Raw genomic sequence first — 23940 nt, forward strand, 5'->3', positions numbered from 1 at the left:
GTTTAAAACCAGCTTACAAATGCATTACCGCCACCTATCGGACTGGAGTGTAGAGCAGTATTTTGGCATAATGGTTCCTGCCTATTTATCCATACTTTTGACATTTAAAGCAATTTATAAGCAGTTTTTAATGGTCTCTATTACAGTATTTAAATGTCTCTAAATTAGTATTTAAATGTATTTATATATATCCTTTTTAAAATAAAACAGCAATAATAACTTCTGAATTTTATTGCTCATCGAAAAGATCAATGAAAAAAAGGAAAAAGACTGACAGCGTGTCGGACCAATAGGAGAACAACAGAGCCACCCACAAACAGAAACCCCGCCTCTTAAATGTTTGTCCATTTACCGTAATGGCCAAACTCGGAAAAACTGAGAAACGCAAAGGAAAAATGAAAAACGCAACAGACACACGATGACTTTAAAGTTTCGGGAGCTCTCAGTTTGACACTGAGGTGTGGCCGAACACGTCGAGGAACAGGAAGTATCCTATTATGGAATAGTGGTTCTCATATAAACTTCCGGTAGGGTGTGAGCTTGAAGCGAAGGGTCTATCTGGAATTAAAGAGCGAATATTTTCCCTTTTTCATCCCTCTTTTTCACACGGTAAGCCTCTTAAATACTTTTCCTTGTGTCAACATAACTCCCTACTGTTTGTCCCGTGGCTAAACGTACTGTTTGTGTGGTTGTCGCTCTCATTCAACGTTGCACTGTGCGAATGACGACTTTTCTAACTACTCTGTGCTTTTTTTGGATCAGCGTTTTCAGGAAAAAAAAATGTCGAAGTCTTTGAAGAAGATAGTGGAGGAGAGTCGGGACAAGAACCTCCCAGAGGTGGAGATGTGCGACAGAGGCATTTCGAACATGTTGGACATTCAAGGACTCTGTAAGGCACACACATACATACATACATACATATACACAAATATATACACAAACTTCCACTCTCTCTCTCTCTCTCTTTCTTGCTCTCTCTTACACACACACACACTTATACACAGTAGCCTATATGTCATTTGATGCTACTGTAATTGTTTTTAATTAAATAAATACGGAGTTCTGCTACTTTACACTTTATCATTGGTAGTATATAATTTTTTGCAGTTCTAATTAAAGTAGTATGCACCAGTAAGATGCATTAGTAAACAACAAAACTGTTTAGTTGCGGTGCTGTGTTGAGTTGATTTTCTGTATCATTTCAGTCACTCTGTCCAACATCACTCAGCTGGTGCTCAGCCACAATAAACTCACAGGTAAGCTGCTCTGTCCATTATCTGCTCTCTCAAAGGCACCAGCACAAACTATCAAACAGCAGTGAAATGAGTCTAGGTGTATCTAAGGTGTTGCCACCTCTCCCTTGTTAGATAGTTTGGCAGCACAGCCATGTAAGATTTGTCAGATTGTTTAACTGCGGCCAGAGTCTTTCACAGTTTGTTGCAAATATGGCATCTTGTGCATCCTATTATTATTTTTGTATTTCCTGTGGAACAGGAAGTATGTGCACATTGAGTGGACATCTTTAGACATAGCTGATTGCAGTGAAGTGATGTAGTGGTGTTTTGGAACAGCAGAGGTCACCACAGATCCATCGATTTATTTCTGTTATGAAACAACATATAAAGAACTGAGTAACTAAATGAAGTTTTGGTTGTGTATGTTTGACTATTGAATGTGAGGGCTAAATATTAAAAGTCTGTTATTATAAAACTATAAGATTAGGAATATAATGTCATTTTTTAGTGTGGTCACTCTTAACTTATCACAACTTATTTCCCATCCTTGGTTTTCCTTATTTTTCAGGAAAGCAGAAACATCATATAACTCTCTTTTCGATCAGAGAGTGTAAAATTGAAATTATTTTCACTGTTATAAAATTAAGGGATCAGTGCTTAATAATTCATGAAATACTGACATTAGTATTAGACATTGGTGTTGAAAGCAAAAACCTGGGCACTGTGAGACCAAATACATCAAAACATTAATTGTTGTGGTGGACATTTGATCTATTTTCTATTTTCATTAGATAACTTAAGATGCACCTTTTCGTCAGTGCTTGCTGATTTAGTGACATTTAGTGACAGTTTCTGGTGTGTTAATCTACTGCTGGAGATAAAAAGATTACACACATCTCGTTCTGCTAGGATTATTTATAGCCCAGATCAGACAGAAAAAGGGATAACATAATCGGCATAGTTACCCACCTACAGGCACTTTCAAGGTATGCTCAATAACTCCCGCCTTGTAAGGGAACTCTGTGCTGTCCCACCTAGCCAAGAGCATGTAAAAGTAACAGGAAATATCACAGTTGGTTTGTTCTATCCCTTCCTCTCCTCCATTATATCCAGTATCATTTGGTGATGCTGCAAATACAGCTGTACTGTGTACGATAAGACAGAGGTTGTGTTGCTGTTGTATGAAGATGGTCAAGAGTTATAGTGACGTTTGGAGGGTCTTCTGTCAGAGAGGAGAGAGGCAGAGCTTTTGCTGGCTGCTACCCAGTGCTACCATGCCTCCACTGTGGTGATCACAGGTGGTGTAGGTGACCATTTCCCCATCATGCACTAACACTGACACTGCTCCTGTCACTGTCTTCACACAAGGCTGTAAGGGGTTTTTCAAACACACCAACAAACAACCCGATAATCCAGCAGCTCCCCAGGTCACACTAACACATAACAGGGCCTAGGATTCTATGTGGAAATCAATATTATTTACTGTATGGAGGACTTAATAAATACTGTAGGTTTGTCCACCTGAATAGGAGGTTGTGGTCCTCCATTGACTGAGCTCTGGTCAGTGGTCCACAGAGAGAGGCCAGCTAAATGAAATCGATTTCTTACATCCTCAATGAAACAGTGGGACCTTTGAATTCAACAGCTCTTGAGAGTCTGTTTTAACCAACAGAAACAAGAAAATGATGACCCTCACCTTGTCTATCTTTGACAAAATCCTAATATAGAGACTTGCCTTTTTATATTTTCCATTTCCTTTTGCTGGACTATAAACATAAACTACATGACAGGGTCTCAAAGTCATTTTCACATCTCTGAAGCTGCAAAAAATAGTTTTTTCTGACCCTATCAAGCAGCCCATTAGCCAAATAATCAAATAATAATAATTTAAAAAATGGTTGAATGCAGCTAATTTAATGTAAAAATCTATTTTAGTTTCATAAATATGAATGAAAAAAGGAGAATTTAATTATTTTTCTTGTTTCTGTGTTCTGTTGGTAAAACAAAAAACAAGTGACCTTTCCCCTGGTGTAATTCTTGTGGTTAAATCAAACAATTTAAACAAACCTGTACTGTCGCTAAATGATGAACTCAGTGACAAATCTCAGTTGGTTAGGTGAGGACTGTTGTATTTGGATTAAAATATTTCTGTTTAATGTTCACTGAAGACTTTTGTGAACTTCAGTATTTAGTTCATGCTGAATGGGATGAAGTGACAGTGTTTTTACTGATATTGGTAGGTGTGTACTCGAGTCAGATTTGAGTCATGATGTCTGATGTCTGATGTCTGACGACTAAAGTGTGAGCAAACAGTCCAAGCGTGTTTGTCAGTTCAGCAGACACACAACAGATGAATGAACGCATAACAAATTATCATAACTGTGTCACACACCAAAACTCAGTACCCGCCATTAAATTTAATACAATTTAAGATTTGTACACAAGGCAGAGGAACAGTTTATCAGTAAAATTACACAAATAATATTTTTTAAGACCTGGGACTTACAGGACTTGACTTAGGACTGGTTGGCATTTGCAGAACACTGAGTTTGCTAAACTTCTGACTGATACTATTCACTAAACACAGGTCGTATAGCACAGGGTGCTACACATCCAGTGCATACTCTGCTTGCACTGTACAACAAACCAATATGCAGGTCCTGTTTTCTAAATGCTGATTTCTAACATTCATAGTTTAGGTGGATGATGAATTAATTAACTGTGCACATGTCTTGCTTCCACTGTGAACATATGTGACCACTTGCTCAAACACGCAAAAAGTCAATGTATATGGCGACGTGGGACTGTAATGGCAGATTGAGATCAGTTAGTACTCATTACCTCTGTTTGTGCAGTTTGTGTTTGTGATGATTTTCCTCACGATTCCTCTCAGTTCAACCTGAGTTTTGAACCAGTGGACCTGTGTGGTTTGGGTTTAAATGAATCTGTATCTGTGGAGCTCTGTCTCTCATCTGCTGTTGCTTTCAGCTGTCACATATCAAAGTGCTGATTGCTTTGATAAAAGCTGCAGGTTCACGGTCAGTCTAATATGACTCAGGATTTTGTGTGGATGTAGCAAACAGTGGTATGATTTGCTTCCACAGTTTAATTTCTTCAGCACAGTTTTTCCTTGCTAAGTACAAAAAAAAGGTCACCTGGTTACTTCACTAAAGAATCATCACTCTCCCCCCATCTCTCTCTTTCTCCCTCCTGGGCCTCATTGCTCGCCCTCTCTTCCACTCATCAGCTCTTCAGACACAACATTATCCAGGAGTTAGGAGAGGTGGAGATTCTATCTTTGGGGTGTGTGTGTGTACATAGACTGCAGCTGATCTACACTAAAATATACTCTCATGAAGAAGTTTCTTGGCATAGAGCCTGTGCTATTCTGAAATGTTTAAAATAATTAACAGACAAAGAACCAAACTTTTTTTTTTTTGGGGGGGGGGGGGGGGGGGGATTTTGTGCCTTTATTAAAAGTGACAGCAGAGGCAGAAAATGCGGGAGAGAGAGCAGGGGAATGACATGCAGCAAAGGGTCCGGCTGGCCGGGATTCAAACCAGGAACCAACTGCTTAGGGAAATATGTGACCCATTCGCCCATCAACTTGTCCCACAGAGAACCAAACTTAATTGGTTGCACACAGTATCAGTTATAAAATTCATACAGGATATATTTTACATGGTAATACAAACACACACACACACACGTCCAACTGATATAGTATCAGTATGCCCAGACCTCACCTCTCCAACACTCATCCTCTTGGCAGCATTCAGGTCAGGGCCCGGTTTAGTCGTCTCCTCTTCCTCCTACTGCTTCTATGTCTCACTTCTTCCATCGACCAGCCTGATAATCCAATAAACTTCCTGCTCTTTGTTATCAGCCCATTGATCTGTGTCCAGCTCTGTGGCCACAGACCACGAGGGAATAAAATTGTAGATGGTAGTGGACAGAGAAACTGCAATGTGTGTACTGCCCAAATGTCAACATGAAGAAGCAGGGCCAACGCAGCAGCTAATGGCTTTATTAATTACATGAGGTTTGCCAGAGCCCTGCAGTTAATGATGACGACCTGGTTGTCAGGAATTGGGGCTGTTGATGAGTGCTAACCCCACACACCATGATTTAGAAAATGAAAAGCGATGAACCTCTTGGAGAAGTGTTTGTCTGATATGCTTGCCATTTCTTTACTACAGCTGTACCTCCTAACATCTCTGAGCTGAAGAACCTGGAGGTCCTAAACATGTTCAACAACCAAATCGAGGAGCTGCCCACTCAGATCAGCAGTCTTCAGAAGCTGAAACACCTCAACCTTGGGTACGTCCCGCACGTAGCCTGTTTAAACACATGCACACACACACCTCAAGTTCTGCCTCAGTCACTGGATTCTCTTTTCCATCTCTGCAGTCTCTCTTCATATTGAAACCCAAATCGCCCCCTCAGGCAGTTTTAGCTCAGATTGGTTACACCAATTATTTCAGTTATTTTGAACCATTAAGCCTTTCTGCTTGGTTTGGTCAATGGGGCTGTATGGCAAGAAAGCAACCAAATTAATGGGTCAGAGAGCTTGTTTAAAGGGGTGGTCTAACAGCTGACTTCAGTTTAATACTTTAATTTCAACAAAAATACACTTCATTTGCCTTTGCAGTGATAATATTAGCAGCAATTTTGAGCATAAGTAATTATCAAACATGCATAACAATCAATTTATGTAGGCCAAGGCTAAGCATTGTCATTAATAATTAATATTAATTAATATTTTTCATGTGTGACTCAAAAAATATAAACTAATCAAACCTCAAATGTTGGCTAGAAATGCTTTATGTGTGTTTTTAGATATGAGTGCAGGCTCACACAGGCAGGGTGTTGGTGACAGGAGGATTAGGAGGCAAGCCTTGGTGTGTATTGATCCACAGACAAACATCATCTGGATAGTGTAAGCCGCACACTGCTATTCAGTGTGTGCATTCACTTTTCATCGTCTGTTTATTTTTCTGTTGGCTCTGTGTGTATTTGTCAGTGGACATGCGTCTCTGTGTTTGAACCTTTTAAGTGCTTAATCTCATTTGCCAAACACACATCGTAGATTTGAAATAGAATAATTGTCCCTATGACCTGTAAGTTGCTGTCACACACAGGTGTATACGTGCATAAGCTCAGCTGGTTTCTGGCGTCAGATTCTCCCTAGCAGCTCATCTGTCTGTCCAGACCTTTGAGCTGTTTCCTATTTATTTGGTTACTGACTTGAGTGATGTGTTGTCCACATAGACAAGCAGCAAACAGACTACACAAACTTGTACTACTGGGGACACAAACCTGATCTGAAATTGTTCAGGGAGAGGCTCAAACCCAGCCCACTTTCTCATCTCTGCACTGGCCAATCACTGCGAAGTGTGCAAGATTGTTGACTTGTTGGTTTTGGTTCCAAAAGTTGTTGTTTGCAGTCTACCAATTCCAAGAGGAGGTGTTTCAGACAATGTTCAGTGACTCATGAAGCACTTTCTAGTTTGCATGTCTTCCTCATGTCTGCATGGGTTTTCTCCAGGTACTCTGGTTTCCTCCCACAGTCCAAAGACATGTAGGATAGGTTTTTTGGAAACTCTAAATCACCCATAGTGCATTTTTACAGTGGTGGTTTTGTGTATGTAATGTACATTTGCCATGTATGTGTTTGTGAGCACAGTATGAATCGTATGAGCAGCTTGCCCAGAGGATTCGGTTCGTTGCCAGCTCTGGAAGTGTTGGACCTTACCTACAACAACCTGAACCAGAGCTCCCTGCCTGGAAACTTCTTCTACCTCAGTGAGTGCACTCTCTCTCCCTCTCCTTCACTCACTCACTGACACACACACACACACGTTGTGGCTGAATGCTGTATATACTATACAGTATATAGCAATATAAATCTTGTATTTATCAGTATATCACAGCTTTTAGAGATCACTCTCTGTGGACACCAGCAACAGTACAGACTGTCAAAACAAACTCTTTTCTGTAGCTTCGCCTTCGAAAAACAAAGTGGATAACAAACTCTCATGGATTGGATTACTTTGTGCATATTCATGTTCCTATGGTTATCCAGTGCATTTGTCCTAAAGAGGATGTTTTCAGCTGATAATGAGCTGACGCAGTGTTTTCACCCAGGAGAGAGCACAGTTGAAGGGATCAAGGGATGGAAGCAGGTGGAAGAGGGGTCATGTCTTAGGCTGTATTAGTCATGTACAGTGTTTATGGATTTCACATTAAAAGATGAATAGGACTCTACAGCAGAAGCAGCTTTTTGGCTCCATGTTGTAACTGTTACATGAAAAACTTTGTTAGCACCTTTTTGTGAAATACTTTTTTCCCCACACAAACTGGGCTGACCCTGTTTTTTTCACTGCACATTGACAAAAGCTGTCTCATTGTCTGTGTCATCTGTTGTCTTGGCAGACAAGCAGAAGTTTTGTGTAGATTGATTCTGTCCACTTTGTGAGGAAGTATTATTAATCGGGCTTGACTGGTGGTATTGATCAGAGTCCAGTCCAGTTAGGACCTTCCCAAACACACACATACACACACAGACTAACAGAAATGCTTGTTTTGCAGCCACTCTTCGTGCTCTCTATCTGAGTGACAACGACTTTGAGGTCCTGCCTGCTGACATTGGGAAGCTGACAAAGTTGCAAATAGTAAGTTAATGTCAAGGATCAGCCAAGAATCCACTTGGATGAGAGATGAAATGTATTCAGTGTCTGTGGTTTTTGTGCAAGGATCAGATTGTGTGTGTTAAATGCGTATGTCCTGTTTTTCTTTTTCTGTTTTTTTTTTCCTCCTGTCCAGTTGAGTCTGAGGGATAATGATCTGATCTCGCTGCCTAAGGAGATTGGGGAGTTGGCTCAACTCAAAGAACTTCACATCCAGGGCAACAGACTGACTGTCCTGCCCCCTGAACTTGGTACTGACCACACACAGTCACACAGGCTTACTATATACTCAAAATCACACATACTATGTTATGAAGGAGTCCAGTCAAAATTCAAAACACCTATCTAATATCTATAGAAACCTAGTGCCAAACTCTGGCAGTTTGTTTTACAGACCAGTTTTTCAGTGTCCACAAATCTATGGCTACTGTCTGTGCTACTTAAAAAGAAATGCACTGCATAGGATTTATGCTGTAGCAGAAGTCATGTCAGTTATGTTTTTGAGTTGTCTGGCTCGCCATCTGTCCATTACATTTTCTCTTTGTGCATTTGTATGTCTACAGGTAATCTGGATCTGACTGGTCCTAAACAGGTGTTTAAAGCAGAGAACAATCCCTGGGTCACTCCCATTGCAGACCAGTTCCAGCTGGGTGTCTCTCATGTTTTTGAATATGTTCGCTCAGAGACCTATAAGTAGTAAGTGCAAACACACACACACACACACACACACTGTAATATTTTCATATTGATATTGCTGCTCACATTACAAGCAGATGGGTTGTTCTACACTCAACATAAGTTTTTGACATTCTAATGCAAATCTTGAGATGAAATATGTGCTTGACATGTCTGTGCTGGTCGTCTGTTGGCACAAGCTTTGTATTTGGATTGGTTGACTGGAGGGCAGCGTGGTGGTGCAATGGTTAGCACTGTTGCCTCACAGCAAGAAGTTTCTTTTCTGTGTAGAGTTTGCATGTTCTCCCTGTGCCTGCTTAGGTTCTCTCTAAGTACTCCAGCTTCCTCCCACAGTCCAAAGACATGCACATTAGGTTAATTGGTGGCTCTAAATTGCCAGTAGATGTGAATAGGTGTCTATACATTTCAGTGGGTAGCCAGAAGCAACTCTTTAGCATTATATAAGGCATTTGACAGCCAAATAGCACTGAATAACTCTGAGGCATAACATTCTCTGGTCTGATGAAAGAAAAATTAAACCCTTTGGACAGAACTCCAAGCACAGTGTCTAGTGAACACCAGGCAGTGCTCATCACCTGGAAAATACCATCCCTATGGTGAAGCCTCTCGCTATGAGGCTTCACAGCAGCAGGGGACAGGGAAACTGGTCAGAAGTGAGGGAAGGATGATTGCAGCCACCTGCAGAGAGGTCCTTGATAAAAACCTGCTCCAGAGTGCACGTGGTCTGTGAGTGATGATTCACCTTTCAGCACGACAGTGAACTGAAGCACACAGGCAATGCCTGAACGGCTTTAGTGGTCCAGCCAAAGCCCAGAATGAAACCCCATAGAACTTCTGTGGAGAGACTTGAAGATAGAAGATGCAGCAGTTCACAGATGCTTCTCATCCAATCTGACAGAGCTTGAAAGGATCTGCCAGAAAAAATGGGATAAAATGCCCAGATCCAGGTGTGCAAAGCTTGTAAAGGCTCACCCAAGACTTGAAGCTGTAATTGCTGCCAAAGGGGCTTCTACAAAGCACTGAATTAAATGGCTGAATGCTTTTGTGAATGAGAAATGTCAGTTTTAGATTTTTGACTAATTTCTAAAAACGTATTATTGAATGTAAACTGGCAAAAATGGCCATTTAATCCATTAAATTTAAATCAGCAACACATTAAAGTGTGCAAAAAGTGAAGGAACTAACACTTTTTGAAGCCAGAAAGAAAGCATTGGAGGCTGCACTGTGAAGCAGAAGGCTGCTATTAATTCTTTGTTCCAGACAGGAGGAGATGCTGCAAATCCTCTGTGTGAATGCTTCAAACTGCTGCTCTGAGGCATACTCTGGAACTGATCCCTGCACTATGTGACTATGTGTGAGTGAGACAAAAAGACCATGTCTCAACCATATTCCAGTCCATATTATGTTTGCATATGTGTATGAGCAATGTGTGCAAGTAAGTCTTCTATTTGTGTGCACATCTTTCCATACAGTGCTGTTGAACCAATAGGAGTTATTTAAACACACAGTTGCCAGTAAATGGCTGTATGGCTGATGTTTCAGATCACATCAAGTTCTGAGATATTTGTAGACTGTTGTGCATGCACACCATGTTTAAGATTTACAGTTAGCTATTCACAGTTTTTCAGTGATGTTCAACTCAGTGCACCGTTTCAAACGCTTCAGCCTGCATTACTTGAAGTGGGTAATGGTGGATTGTGAGGTACGCTTTTGATCATTTTCTATTTGTAGAAAGTATCTGAAAGTATCTGATTGTGTCTTGACTTCCACAGTTCCCCTTGACTGCCATTTCTTAAAAAACATTCCAGACAGTGGAAATTAAAAGCTGGAAGTGCTTTGACAAATTCTTATAGCTTTGCCCTACTTTTTAGGGGAAGGGTAGAGACGGTAGTTGAGTGCACTTAAATTTAAAAAACGCTTATATACGGTATTACAGGTGCCAATTGTAACTACTGTAGTACCACTGGATTAAAATGGCACCATGCTCATATTGCAGCCATGTGCAAAATGTTTCTTTTGCTCTTTCTAGAATATTCCCTTCAAAAATATGCAGTATGCAAATTGTACATGCTGAGACACAGAGCCTGAAGAACTCTATTTGTCAATAAGAATTAGATGCATGTGAACTTACAGCGGTTATAGCTATGTGCCTTATTGGTGCCTTGTTGGCCTAAAGTCAGTGCAAGAGGAAAACTTTTGTAATGATTTCAAAATAGAAAGTTTTTTTTTTTTTTCATGGTGAGAGCATAAAGTTTTCAACAGCTTTACTTGTGGGTGATGCTTGAGGAATAAGGTCAGCAAAATCACTGGTGTCATTTCTTACTATTTTGTGTCTGTGTGTGTGAAGGCAGTATAAGCGGGAAAAAAAGGCAAATCTGGTTCAGTGGAAGGCAAGACCATTTGATCTAAATACGTCAACCAGTTAGGAGCAGGCCACTCTTCAATATCTTTGTGACCAATTGTTGTCATTCTGGAAGCTAGCACTTATGAAGGCAATATGTGCATTTATCTGTAAACAACAACAACTAAAATAACACAAATATCAGCATACAGGTGCTGTCAACTCACCCACTGGACTTAGTCTATAGTCATGACCTCTTTCTGATCAGCTGTGCTTCAGGGTGAACACCTTTACCTATCTAGCAGTTCTAGATGATAGCACCTTTACTATCCACCTGCTGTCTATCTTTCCAGTCAAGCACTTATAAAATATGATTCAAGGAATATGAGGGAGGCACTGTTTCAAGAGATGTTTACAATCAGTATTTCTTGCCAAGACTCGTGTGTATTGTTGAGGTCTAATATTTTCCCCCTCATTAAACATTTGCAAATCCGTTTATAAAAATCATCCAGTGTATTGTTTACATCGGTGCTTGCTATTGTGCCGTCCTCTTCTTCCTTGTGTTTGTTGGCCCATCGCTACATTGAAGGGATTACACTAGTCCTATCACTGCAGCAAGGTCAGAGGTTAAACCACTGAAGGTCAGCAAAAACACAATTTTCAGGGGGTGTTTAGCTACTTTTAAAGTGTTGAACAATAAGGAGCAGCCTGGCCTCGGTACTCGGTACCACATGTGGCTTTTTTCAGGTTGTTCTGCCTCTTGTGATGGTCATCACACATAAGATACCCCCTATGTTTGCTAGAGACACAGTATGAACAGACTGTGAGAACACTTGAGAGTGAGAAAGATGTGTGGCTGCCTGTGAAGAAGGGCAACAGTGAAAGAAATGACACAGTATGCATTTAGACACACACACACACACACACACACACACACACACACACAGACAGCTAGGAGCAGGCTGTCTTTAGACAGGTGTTAAGCAATTTCCCAAAGAGATCTTTGTGTCTTCACAGCTTCATTTACACCTGACTAAATGTCCTTCCTCTTCAACTCAACACACACAGGCAGTATGTGTATGTGTTGCGCCTCCACTTTCTGTCTAATTTAGTGGGCTGAACCTTGAATGAAAGTGAAAGTAGTAATAATGCTCAGCTCCTCTGTTGGTTGATTGGTACAGAAATTGTATTTTCTAGTGCCCTCTCCATAAGACGGTCATAGGGAGGGGTCAACTATACAGCTTAGCACTGCTGGAATGGTACAGTTGGATTGTTCCTATGATAACACAGCTCTAGTGAAGGGACGTGGACTTTTTTTTGGTAAATACTAGAATATTAGCATCCTGCTACATCACTGTATGTGTGTGAGTGTGCGTGAGAGACAGAAAGAGAGAGAGAGAAGCAGAGAGAGAGTAGGGATATGTTACCTGTCATACATGTTTCATCAGCAATCTTGTTATCCTGACAGAGAGAGCTGCCAGACTATGTAGCTCATGACACATTAACATACTGTAGAGAGAAACCCCTGTCTTTTCCCACAATACACCATCTTTTATTCATTTCCTCCTGCTTCACTTTCTCTTTCCATATCTCTCTCATTTCATATAATTTCAGTGTTGTTGTTGTTGTTTGGGCTTTTCATCAGTCTCTATTTCAGTAAATTCCTTGTGAAATGACTTGATTTTTTGCAGTCACAGCATTAATATTACTTTCATTACAAACGTTTTGTTGACTAAAATCTGAGCTGTCTCTTCAATACAATAATTATAGTGGTATACCACCATACTGTCAATACTGTAAATGTATAATATGTTTAGCTGTTTTTTTTCTTCTAGGTAGTAGCTATTTCAACAGATGAGGGAAGTAGAATTTATCATTAACAGGCAATTAGCTTCCCATAAGGGTGTTGTGACTGTGTATTTGCAGACAGACCTTAACCAGTGCTTTCACGCAACATACACTGGACGTTCCTCTTGTACCTCACTAGAAACATTTGACCCTAAAGGTGTGTCTACACAGGAGGCATTTCAGCTGTGTTTTTTTGGTCATCTATCTCACGTGTCTGACAGAACAGATGCGCCATTTTAATTAATACAGCTGGCAACACAGGCTACATGCTGGCTCACGCATAGAACTTATCTGTCTCACTATTGCAGATTTGTTTGCTACCCGTAACCCTAAAACAAACAAAGAGTCCAGCATTTTGGTCTCCATGAAGCTGCCAGACCTCGCAGACCTCACTTTGCTTTCCTGTATATGGCAGAATTTTACAGAGCATGTGTATTTAGAACAATCTCATCAGATTGAACACGACTGACATAGGCCTTCCTGTGGACAAACAGTGAAAAAGTCTATGATCCAGTGGACCAAACCCACAGTTCATTAACCATTGGAGGAGAACATGTATCCTCGTTATAATTAAAGCAGAGCTTAAGTCAGCAAATAAAACCTGTGTATGAGCATTAGTCTGTTTTAAGTGACTTGCAGCCATATTAAGGAAGGTGGTCTGCTGTGGCTCACCAATACAGAGGTCAAGGCAACCAGGTGAAACTCATTCAGGGCTTTAGATGCTGACTTTTTGGGCATTGGTTTAATAAAATAAGTTTTCCATGTATTCAGCATGTTGCACCAGTGCTGGCCCAAAATGAACAAACTAGTCTTTTCCTCCAGTATTTTTTGTGAGTTTGATATGAATTGAATTTTTATATTGTTACATACTGCCTCCATAAAATAGTTGTACGCTCACTCTTAGAACTGACACAGTGACTGACTCTGATGTGTTTTACCCTCAGGGCTTACAGTAGTTGTGTGTGCTTGCTACTCAGACCATTCAGTTCTACAACCCTGTGCAAAGTCGACGCTCAGCTCAACTGTATTCGGCTGCTGCACCCAGTAGATGCTGAGGGGAAAAAAACACATTCAAACATCTCGAGGCTATCACATACGCACACACATTCACACACATTCGCCGTGCACCCAGCACACAGGATCTGGACACAAAATTGGACATTGCATTGGAGTTACATGTACTGTGCTGCCTGTGTTTTGCTACATTATATTAATCTGTTTTGTTGAATGGATATCATTTACTTCATACATAATTTATTAAGAGTCAGAAGAGTTGCATGAACAACTAACTCCTTTCATAGATAAATACACATAGTTAAAGTCATTACTTTACTAAAACATTCATTATGAAGAAAAAGGGTCTTCCCTTATCTCCACTTATGTGTTTCCCAGCCTCTGAAATATTGATTGGAATAAAAACTACATGTTTTCTGTAAGCCCATTTTACTATAGGTCATTAATGCAAGCTACATTCTTTACTTTGAGTGCCTCATTATAAAAAGGAATTAACTCTAATAAATGCTATGTTCAACTGAGTGGTTAGATTTATATTCCATTTTTTTTTTTTTTAAATGTGATCCTAAATAACTCAAAATTATGTGCAATGCAGCAAATGCTCTAGAAATCACATATGATGACTATTATACTTTAACCATATAACTCGGGCCTGAATTGGGTACATGCTTGCTGTCTTCTTGATTTCATTGTGTAGACATGTTTTAATATGCATATTGCACATGTAATATTTCCATATATAGTTTCCTAACATGCACACTGTAAAATTACATGTAGAAACACATCCAGCCATTTATGTGGAAATACTCCCACTGGAGCTTGACAGGGCCATTTATGATGCTGCTTATTCCTACTTATAGCAGAGGTTTTCTAAAAAATATTTCACTTATTTTCTAGGTCCTTACTGGAGATAAAATTCTCATCTCAAATGACCCGGTATTCCAATAATCATACTGGAAACACGTTTATCCTTTCTTACAACTCCTATAACATGAGAATGCAGTAATCATTGAGATACTAAGGCAAAAAATGTAATCCTGAAATGGATGTTTTTCTGCCATTTGTAAAATACCTCTAAAATCTGTCTATTTCTGTATGAAGGTAAAATGGAAGGAAGTAATTGATTACAGTTTTCAACTTACTTGCCCAGCACTGTTGTCACACTGATGCTTAATGTGCATTTTTTCATTTTTTTTTAAAAAAGCTATTCTCTGACACACAGTTATATCATACATTGACAGTACTGGCCACCACTTGCTTATTTTGTGGTTCCACGATTGACTCACTCATCACACTGTGCACAACTGACACTGTTTTGCTCTGTTTCAGCACATGCATTTATGTGTACATAGATCTTCTAGTTTTGTTGTTATTTCAGGAAATTTTACAGTTTGAAAAGTTTTTTGTGTCTATTTAATGTAAATATTGTGCCCATAAGGCGAGTGTACCCTCCGACTAAGATGTGTGAACTCGTCTCTGCACAGACATCCAATATGGTGTTAATGAAGTGTTGTGCATGTCTGCTGTCCATTCCTGGGTCTCAATTCATTGTGCCCTGAATGTACCGTCTACATGCTTGACCTTGAAAAGTTTCATTCACTTTTACTGATATGCCCTAAAATGAATCTCCTGTTTAAACCACTGTAATGCAAACAATCAATTCACTTGTGAAGGAAAAATGAACAGACCATATTCAGTCACTGTCAAGTGGTACAAAAGCATGAATAATGATTAGCCAATCACCAAATACATACAGTATTTCAAACATCAGCAAATAATGATCTGTGGTCGATTGATTATTGCATCCATAACTGTCTCCTTGTCTGGTTTGAGATGCATGATATCAACTCTAGGACTCTGGTCTTCTGCTGTGTCAGCTTCATAGACATGTTCCCCTGTGTGTAACTCACCAAGTACTAAATTTGTGAAAAGGAAGTTTTGCAGCAGTTGTTTGAGTCTCCAGCTTATCTCCACTGTCCATGTATACTTTACATTGATGTTTACAGTTGTGAAATTGTATAACTTGCAGAGGTTTGGCCAGACTGTACACATGTAGACAAGATAATGAAGGCAGTATGTTATCAAACTAGCAGCAGTGTGCATTGTTGTTTGCCATGGTTGGAAATGTTCAAATTGTACACATATTGATAGCTTTAATATGCATGTTAGTGTCACTATGGAAGGTCTCTGTGCTCTTAAAAGTTTTAATGGTGGAATTTAGTGCAACACAATATATCTAGTTAAGAATATTGCCATATAGGTTATATTTAGGTCTCAGATCCTCATCTGAAACATGTATACGCAGTTGTTCTGGGTAGTGTCAGACCATCTAACTTCCTTATGATAAGGTTTGTAAAATCCTCAGTTATTTAATGGAAGGTTAGTTGATCTAAACTTAGACTGTTGACTTCTTCTGTGTTTTGGAAAATGGCCTGGAGGTCAAATGCAGACAAATGCAGCAGGAAAATGTGGACTGAACGTCATGTATGTGTACCTGAAGTAGAGGATTTGTGTTTTGATTCAAGTTATGGATGAAATAGTACTCACATATACACACACATCTCTGAGTACTCATGGGTCAGCAGGAAATGTAACTAACTAATGATGAGGGCAGAGGGCTTTGCCACCATTGGCTAAAAGCCCCAGTTGTTTGTCATGAATCTTAATTAGGATCTTTTCTACTCCTTTACTCTCTGTTCCTTTGCTTTTCCTCCCCCGCCCCACACTCCTTTCCTTATCTTCACTGCTCCTTATTTCCTCCCCCTTCTCCTTACTACTAATGTTTCTGTGCCTGTAAAGGAACCTACCAAATTGCTTGGCAGCTCTGGTGAAGATGAGGTGGCTGCAAGAGGAAGGCCCCCCATCAGATCAATGGCCTTTGGCCTCCCTGCACATTTATCAGACACACACTCACACATACATATTTTTAACTTTGAAATACACACACATGCATACACATGGGTAAAGAAAAGCAAATACCAACTTTCAATCTCTCTACACACACACACCCACGCACATACATACACACGCAGAACTTTGCTGTGATTAATTAAGCCGTGAGGAATAGCAGAACTCCATAAAGACATCATCAGGAATCTGAATCTATTCGCCTCTCTTCTTCTGCATTTAATTGGCCCTAACAGTTCATCACTGGAGCTGCACTAGAGCACACACACACACACACACACACACACACACACACACATACAGACACACTTAAAAGAAATGGGAAATCTTTATGTTGATCTGCAGCTAGAGCTGTTTGTGCTCTGTATTGCTTGTATAAAAGCATAATGAAACCATTTTACTCATTGGTCTTCTTTCAGTAAGATTAAGATAGGAAGAAGGCCTTGCTTATTCCACATCTCAGACTGTGTACATAGTGAGCAGAATGATACTGGTATAGTAGCACAGAAGGACAATAAAGCAAATAAAAAAAGCACAGGACACAACATATATGTGTATGATAAGAATAGAGCTAGCAGTACTAAAACAGGCTAAATGAGGCGCATTGAACTATAGGTTAGATGTGAAAAACTATAAATGCTCATTTTAAGCAGTTTTAAGCTGTTCACACCACCTCTTATAGCAGACGCAGGGCAAATTTTTTGTGTCTTTAGCTGGCAAAGCCGCACACACAGACCTATCCAAAACCACTGAACACCTTTTAATGTATGAGACGTTTTGCAACTTTCAGTTGTAATTTTCCCCTTGATAATGGCAAGCTGCTCAGGCCCAGCAGTCTGCATAGCAGCCCAAAATCATGTTCCCTCTGTTGGGATGGTATGCAGTGCCCTTTTACACCAGACATAGTGCTGTATTCTTTTTTTTTTTTTTTTTTAAACCTCACTGATCATTCTGTGTTATGTTTTTGGAGTCATCTTAGCTGGGCATCCACTTCTAGGGAGAATAGCCTGCAGGAACTAAATCACCCCCATTTATAGACATTTTGTCTGACTGTGGACTGATGAATATCGAAAATCTTTCAGACGACTCTATATCCCTTTCCAGGCTGTATGCAGATCAACAATTCTTAATGTTACGTCCACATCACAGATGCTTCTTGTGAGTAACAAACTCAAAATGCTTGAGTGTCTCTAACCTGCACCTCCAATGCGGTTTCAATGACTGGACACCAGGTTTGTTAACATCTGACTCCAGTTAGCTTTTGATGATGTCATTAGCCAAGGGATACACATACACACATTTTCCAACGTACACTGTTTGAATGTTGCATTCAATATATATATATTATACTTTGCATAAATGCAGATATTTCCAAAGGGTTATTTTTTCTTGCTACTGTATTTAGCCTAATTTTTACATTGTTCCAAGCTGCACATGGCTGTGACTGGTTTGCACCAACACCTGTGGTCATCTCAACTGCAAGAATGTGAAGGGGATTTGTCACACACTCTGTGGACCGACAGTATATCCCTGTCTTTTTGATAACATCTTAAGACGTGGTGGTCAGTAACTTACAAACACCAAAATCTGCATACCAGCTCCATCCAGACTGGCTTTTCTGAAGCCACACTGGCCTTTAAACTGTCTGCTACGTTCAGACATTGTTACTTAAAACTCTTCCTGGTCATGTTGCTCAGTACTGGAATAAGATACAGTGGTTCTTTGTTTTATTGCCCTCAGTATTCTGTTCATGCTCACCCCCATGTCAGTCCTCAGCTGTCAGCCAACAGATGGAATATGACTGTATGACTTAACAGCACAGCAACGCATACTATACATGCTACTTCTGAAAAGAAATGACAACAAACCACTAATAAACATTGACTTCCGGATTTATTTTCTTTTTTTGAGTGATCACTCCATCATCAATTAGGCTGCATTATTCTCCCCTCTCACATTGATTTATTCTTTCCTGTATGACACACCACACTGACTGATCATTCCCCTCCTCTACTCTTCCTCTTCCCTCCACATTCTTCTTCCCTCCACTCATCCATCAATGCTGGGGACCCACAATTATGCGAACACTAGCTTGTTATGACAGCACCAAGTGGGCTGCATTGGCCACTTATTGACTAAATGAATAATCTCTCTTTTCTTAAGAGGAGCGCATACAATCAGTCACCACAGTCCTGATCTCCTCCAGCAGCTCTGCTCTCTGTTCATTACACCACGCCACCTCCAATACAAACAGCTGTAATGGCATGGCATATGCTGACAAAATAGAAATAAAATTTGTTTGTAATATGTCTTTCTCACAGAAATAAAATGAATATTCATAAATGGGAAATTGAATACACAACTTTATCAAGACATAAAGAAATAGCCGAGTGGTTTTGATGATATTGCAGTTCTGGTCTTAAGGTAATTCATTCAGGTTTTGATTTTACCCCAGTCAAACTTTATCCATTGGGGATGCTCAAGATCTCTTTTGCAACAGAGGCCTGATAAGAAATTACACACATGCAGCATCGCAAGAGGACGAGTCAGTCACAAAGTGATATGCTTGCATTCACAAATTAAATAGCATGAAGATGTAGAACTCCTCAGTGGAATTTCTGTGTGTCTTGGACGTTTTTATTTATCTTACAGTGGTGAGAACAGCTAGCTGCATTAATTAATCAAATAGCATTGTAAATGATGTGCAGTGGCAGCAGCATACAGGATTTGAGAACAACCAAGTTTAGTATATAGTAGGCTATAATGGATTGTATAGTGGTTACATTTTTTTTCTGGGGATTTTTGGGGGATTTTTTTTTTCTCATATTAGTGTCTTTGTTCTGTGTAATGGTGTGATTAGGTTTTGTGCAAACCCGCTATAGCGTGGTAGAACCTGGGCATCCATAAAAAAATAAAAGCAGAGACCAAAAGTGTATCTGCACTTGGTTTCTCGTTTGGATGTCCTTTTTTTTTTCCCTAAGCATATGTCTCGCTCTCGCTCCAACATTTTATGTTCTGGCCGGTTGTCTCGAATTTTAACAGTTAATCCATGAGCAATGACAGGATACATGATAAAGGAACCAGACTGAGGATTGGTGTTGTAGTACCTCAGGGCTTCCTTTGCTTCATGAGTTGATGATTTGACTTTCAGTGCTGACAGATACAGTGTTAACAAGACTAACACCATGTCTTCGTAGGAGACATAGCGTGAGCAGCACGTTAGCAGAACAACAGCAGCAGCACCTCCAGAACTCCTTCTGTCTAGTCAAGATGTGTTCAGGCACAGTATTCAGTGTAGGTCATCCATGTTTTGGCAGCACACAGAGCCAACACAGAGTCATTGCAGTAATGCACACAAAATGGGAGAATGTATGAATGAGGAAACAAAGCATCTTTAGGCTCGGCAGGAGGAGACAGAGAGAAACCCAGGGTTTGTTGAAGAAAACTTCCCTTAGCTTCACAGACTAAACTGACTTGAAGTTAAAGTGATCTTGGTTTCTGAAACAGAAAACCCTTGTCTCAGGGTTAACAAACCCAGCTTTTTCTTATCCAGCTTTCTGAAACAGGCCCCTCTGCGCCACTTGATTCTAGCCTTGCCCTGGCTTGAAAAGACATTTGTGGTGATGTTGTGGATTCACTTGACACTTGCAGTTTTGGAGTTTTACACAGTATCCCCTCTGTTGGTCAAAAAACAGGGGACATCTGCTCGCCCTAAATTATGTAGGAATTTTGACCTGATGATGGTGTTAGATGAAAAGTTGAAGGATTGGGAAAGTGAGTGACTGAAGTGACCATTAATTAACCAGATTTCCACCAATACATGTTAAAATGGAGAGGAATTGTCTCCTCCAGGATAACACTTCTTCCACTGGGTGTATCTCTGTCTCTCCCTCCCTCTTTCTGTTTCTTGTGTCTATCTGCTGTAGGCCTGCTGTGGTTTTGATGGGTGGCAGATATTAGGGGGGTTGGCAGCATTTAATTCCCAGTTGAGAGTGTTGACATGGGATGAGAGAATGAGAGGAGAGAATACAGGACACTTTAGTCATAGACTGACAGTTTTCCACGACTGTGGATTTGTACATAAACTGTGTGTGTGTGTGTGTGTGTGTGTGTGTGTGTGGCATAGACTGCTAAAATCTCTGCATATTAATTTGGTCAAAGTAGTTTTAGGTGGAGCTGAGGTGGGACAAACAAATTAAAGCTGATAATAAGCACCTGATAATAAGGGAACCTTGCCTCAAGTTATACTTAACTCATGGATGCATTAAACAATTACTGTATATATGATCTGATTGGTGGATCGTGGTCATTCAAACAACACAGTCCAACATTTTCCTGTTTTCAGCAAGCTTGTTTTAAATCCAAGCTAAGCATGAAGTACAGTAAGAGGAAGAAAAACGAAGACACAATTATCTGTAAAACAGGCTGCAGGGAGGAGCACAGAGACCAAGCTGAGGAAAACGTCTTTTCCACTCCAATGAGCTCTCTCGCTTCTGAGCAAGAGACACCCATGGGAGAGGAAAAGTGACAGACAGAGGTGGGGTTAGGGGTGTGTGTGTGTGCGCGTGTGTGTGTGTATGTATGTATGTGTATGTGTGGGGAAGAGGGGTGGTGTGGACTGAGGACACTTTTCCCCTTGTCTACTCCTCAGCAGTAATCGACACTAATAAGTGAACCACAGTGAATGTTGGCCATCATTACTGACCTAGACCAGACCATGTATGCTATGTGAATATTCTGTGTGTCTGTATTTGTTCCAATTAAACTGTCAGACACTATTGCGCTGGTTACAGTGATTGTGTGCCAGTTGTGCTCTTGGTCACACTTAGACATCTATCTACCTGCAGTCATTAAATCTGTGGCTCTGTGTGGCCGTGCATGTGCTGGAGATGGTTGAGTGCAGGCACCAGAAACAGGAGTGGGAGCAGCTTTTTTTTTTTTTTTAAATGTCAAAGTTTATCATTTGCCTTTGTCCAATCACATCTAAGCACACAAGCAGCCATTTCAGTGTTATTTCTGTGGCTTTATTTGAAGCGTTTCATCTATGGATTCATTAAGACACAGATCCACTGAAATGCAGATGGATTTTCCACTAAAGGCTGGATCAACAAAATACACTGCTTCCCTCAAACCACATGCATGACTCACAAGCAAACACTGGTTGGTTTGTTGGTTGGTTGGTTGGTTTGTTTGTGCTCTTAGGAGCCACAGCTTCCTGCTCTAATGACCTTGAGAGAGTTGTCCGTAAAAATACGAACAAAAGTAACGTCTTTAGATGTTTAATGTGTTTGGGACACACTGAGCATAAGGATGTAAAGCAGAAAGGAAGATTGTGCTCAGGGTTCAGTTCTCAGGGATCGCTACCAAGACTTTTAGGATCCTGTGTCCCTTTGTGACATATAACTGTATGGACACACCTACAGTATGCTGTATGTGTGTGTATACTTAAATAAGTCTCGTGTCTTCTCTCCTCACCTCTGCTTTTCCTTTCTTCTCCTCAGTCTCTATGGCAGACACATGCAGGCCAACCCAGAACCTCCAAAGAAGAGCAATGATAAAAGTAAGAAGATAAGCCGCAAACCACTGGCCGCCAAGAACAAGTGAAAAGAAGACAGACGATGGAGACGAGTGCCCGCCCAACCAGCCAAACTCCCTGCATGTGCCTTTTTCTTCTCTCTTTTTTGTATTGCATTGCTATTTATCAAGTTTGTTTCTAAATGTAACATAAAGTATTGTATGGACTGTATTCCACTGTAGGTGAGTCCAGATGTATGTTTTTTTCAACTCTTCTTAACAGTTTGAGTCCTCATGTTGGTGCTAAAAAAGAAAAAAAAAGATAGTTGCTTAATATGCTGTAATATGCTGGTACCCCCCAGATGGTAATCAGAAGTATTGTAACTTCAAATTTTGAGGACGTAAGTATCAAAATGTCTTGTAAGGCAACACTGTTAAACTGCAATGATACCAAAGGCAAACACTGAATATGGGGGAGTTCACCTTCATTGTGGTTCCAGTGTCCACTGGTAGCCATATTTCTAATGTAGTTTAGAGCTCAGAATAGTTGAGATTTATTTTTAATGTTTTACATTCATACTGAAAACACATTTGCAGGTGGTAACAGATATTTTGTACCTGTTCTCCTATACTACCCCACGCCGCTTTGTATCTTATTACACCCCACTGTACCTCTCACTGTACCTTCAATTCCACATTTTCCTTGTAAAGTTATTCTTCAAAGCATTACCAAGTGTCAGTCACATTTCAGCCTGTTGCAAAAAATAATGAAGATAATCATTTTTTAAAAATCGTCATGCTTTTATCACAGGCCAGAATATACTGAAAGTTCATTGTGTTGTCATTATTGAACATTTCAAATAAAATAATCACAATCTTCTCTTGTTTCCCATTTCAGGTAAATATACAGGACAGTAAAAGCCAAAATTTGTAAGGTTTGTCTGAGCTACATTCATGTTTGTGGTTTGAATATTACTTGCTGTTACTATTCTTCGTTGTCATTTTGAAGAGTAAAGTGTTGTTCTTATTTTACTTTCACACAGAGCACAGCAACGACTCAAGAGACATCATAGACAACACTAGTCATGGCTAAAATATGGGATTTTAATCCCCTACAAGGCTGGCGTGGACAAATTAAAATACCAATTTTATCCAAATTAACATCAGATGTGATGGATGTCAAAGGCACATATTGCTATTGAAGTATCCATCAGTTAATTCACACCAACTCTGATTATGCTTCATTGTTAGCAGTACCAGAGACCGTCTTAAATTCTTTTCCACCTTCAAAACATTACCCAATCCTCCTGATATCTTTGCCTCCATCTTTCCTGAAAAGGTGGTGGCCATCAGAAGTCAATTCTCTGCACCACTCAGAGACAACCAGTCTCCTCCAGTTAAGGACACATCACTCTCCATGGTCAGCCGCCTCTCTGAGGACAGCACACTGACAAGCCAAACATATAGCGATCCTTCTCTGCTCCCGTGCCCTTCTCTGCTTCCTCTGGGCAATAGTTCACTACCTCCCTCATTCAGCCCAAGGCTCCAAAAACATAAAGCAGTCCTGCTACACGTCCTTCTCTGTCTCCTGTAAACTGGTTCTGATGGACTCCAAAATCTATCTACCTATCAGTTTGGAGCTATTTCACTTTTCAGTACAGCCATAGGGCTCGAGTTATTGGGACTGCTGCGCCAC

General features: G+C 40.2%; 1 protein-coding gene across 1 annotated transcript; it reads left to right on the top strand.

Moving 5' to 3' along the window:
- The first annotated feature begins 358 nt into the window (after positions 1-358).
- rsu1 (Ras suppressor protein 1) lies at positions 359-23124 on the top strand. Its single transcript, XM_018698824.2, has 9 exons — positions 359-609; positions 763-889; positions 1206-1256; positions 5435-5555; positions 6922-7040; positions 7827-7909; positions 8061-8175; positions 8488-8620; positions 22232-23124. Exons 2-9 carry the CDS (start codon positions 781-783, stop codon positions 22332-22334), a joined length of 834 nt encoding a protein of 277 aa, XP_018554340.1. The 5' UTR covers positions 359-609; positions 763-780; the 3' UTR covers positions 22335-23124.
- Positions 23125-23940: the final 816 nt, after the last annotated feature.

Source organism: Lates calcarifer, linkage group LG24, assembly GCF_001640805.2.
Source record: "Lates calcarifer isolate ASB-BC8 linkage group LG24, TLL_Latcal_v3, whole genome shotgun sequence".
NCBI classification, from domain to species: domain Eukaryota; kingdom Metazoa; phylum Chordata; class Actinopteri; family Centropomidae; genus Lates; species Lates calcarifer.

What these genes read in the sequence shown, in the direction of transcription:
- rsu1 (XM_018698824.2), top strand. Translation starts at nt 781, where the DNA reads ATGTCGAAGTCTTTGAAGAAGATAGTGGAGGAGAGTCGGGACAAGAAC. An exon ending in GTTGGACATTCAAGGACTCT is followed by an intron (nt 890 to 1,205) that starts GTAAGGCACACA and finishes GTATCATTTCAG; the next exon opens with TCACTCTGTCCAACATCACT. An exon ending in CGCTCAGAGACCTATAAGTA is followed by an intron (nt 8,621 to 22,231) that starts GTAAGTGCAAAC and finishes TCTTCTCCTCAG; the next exon opens with TCTCTATGGCAGACACATGC.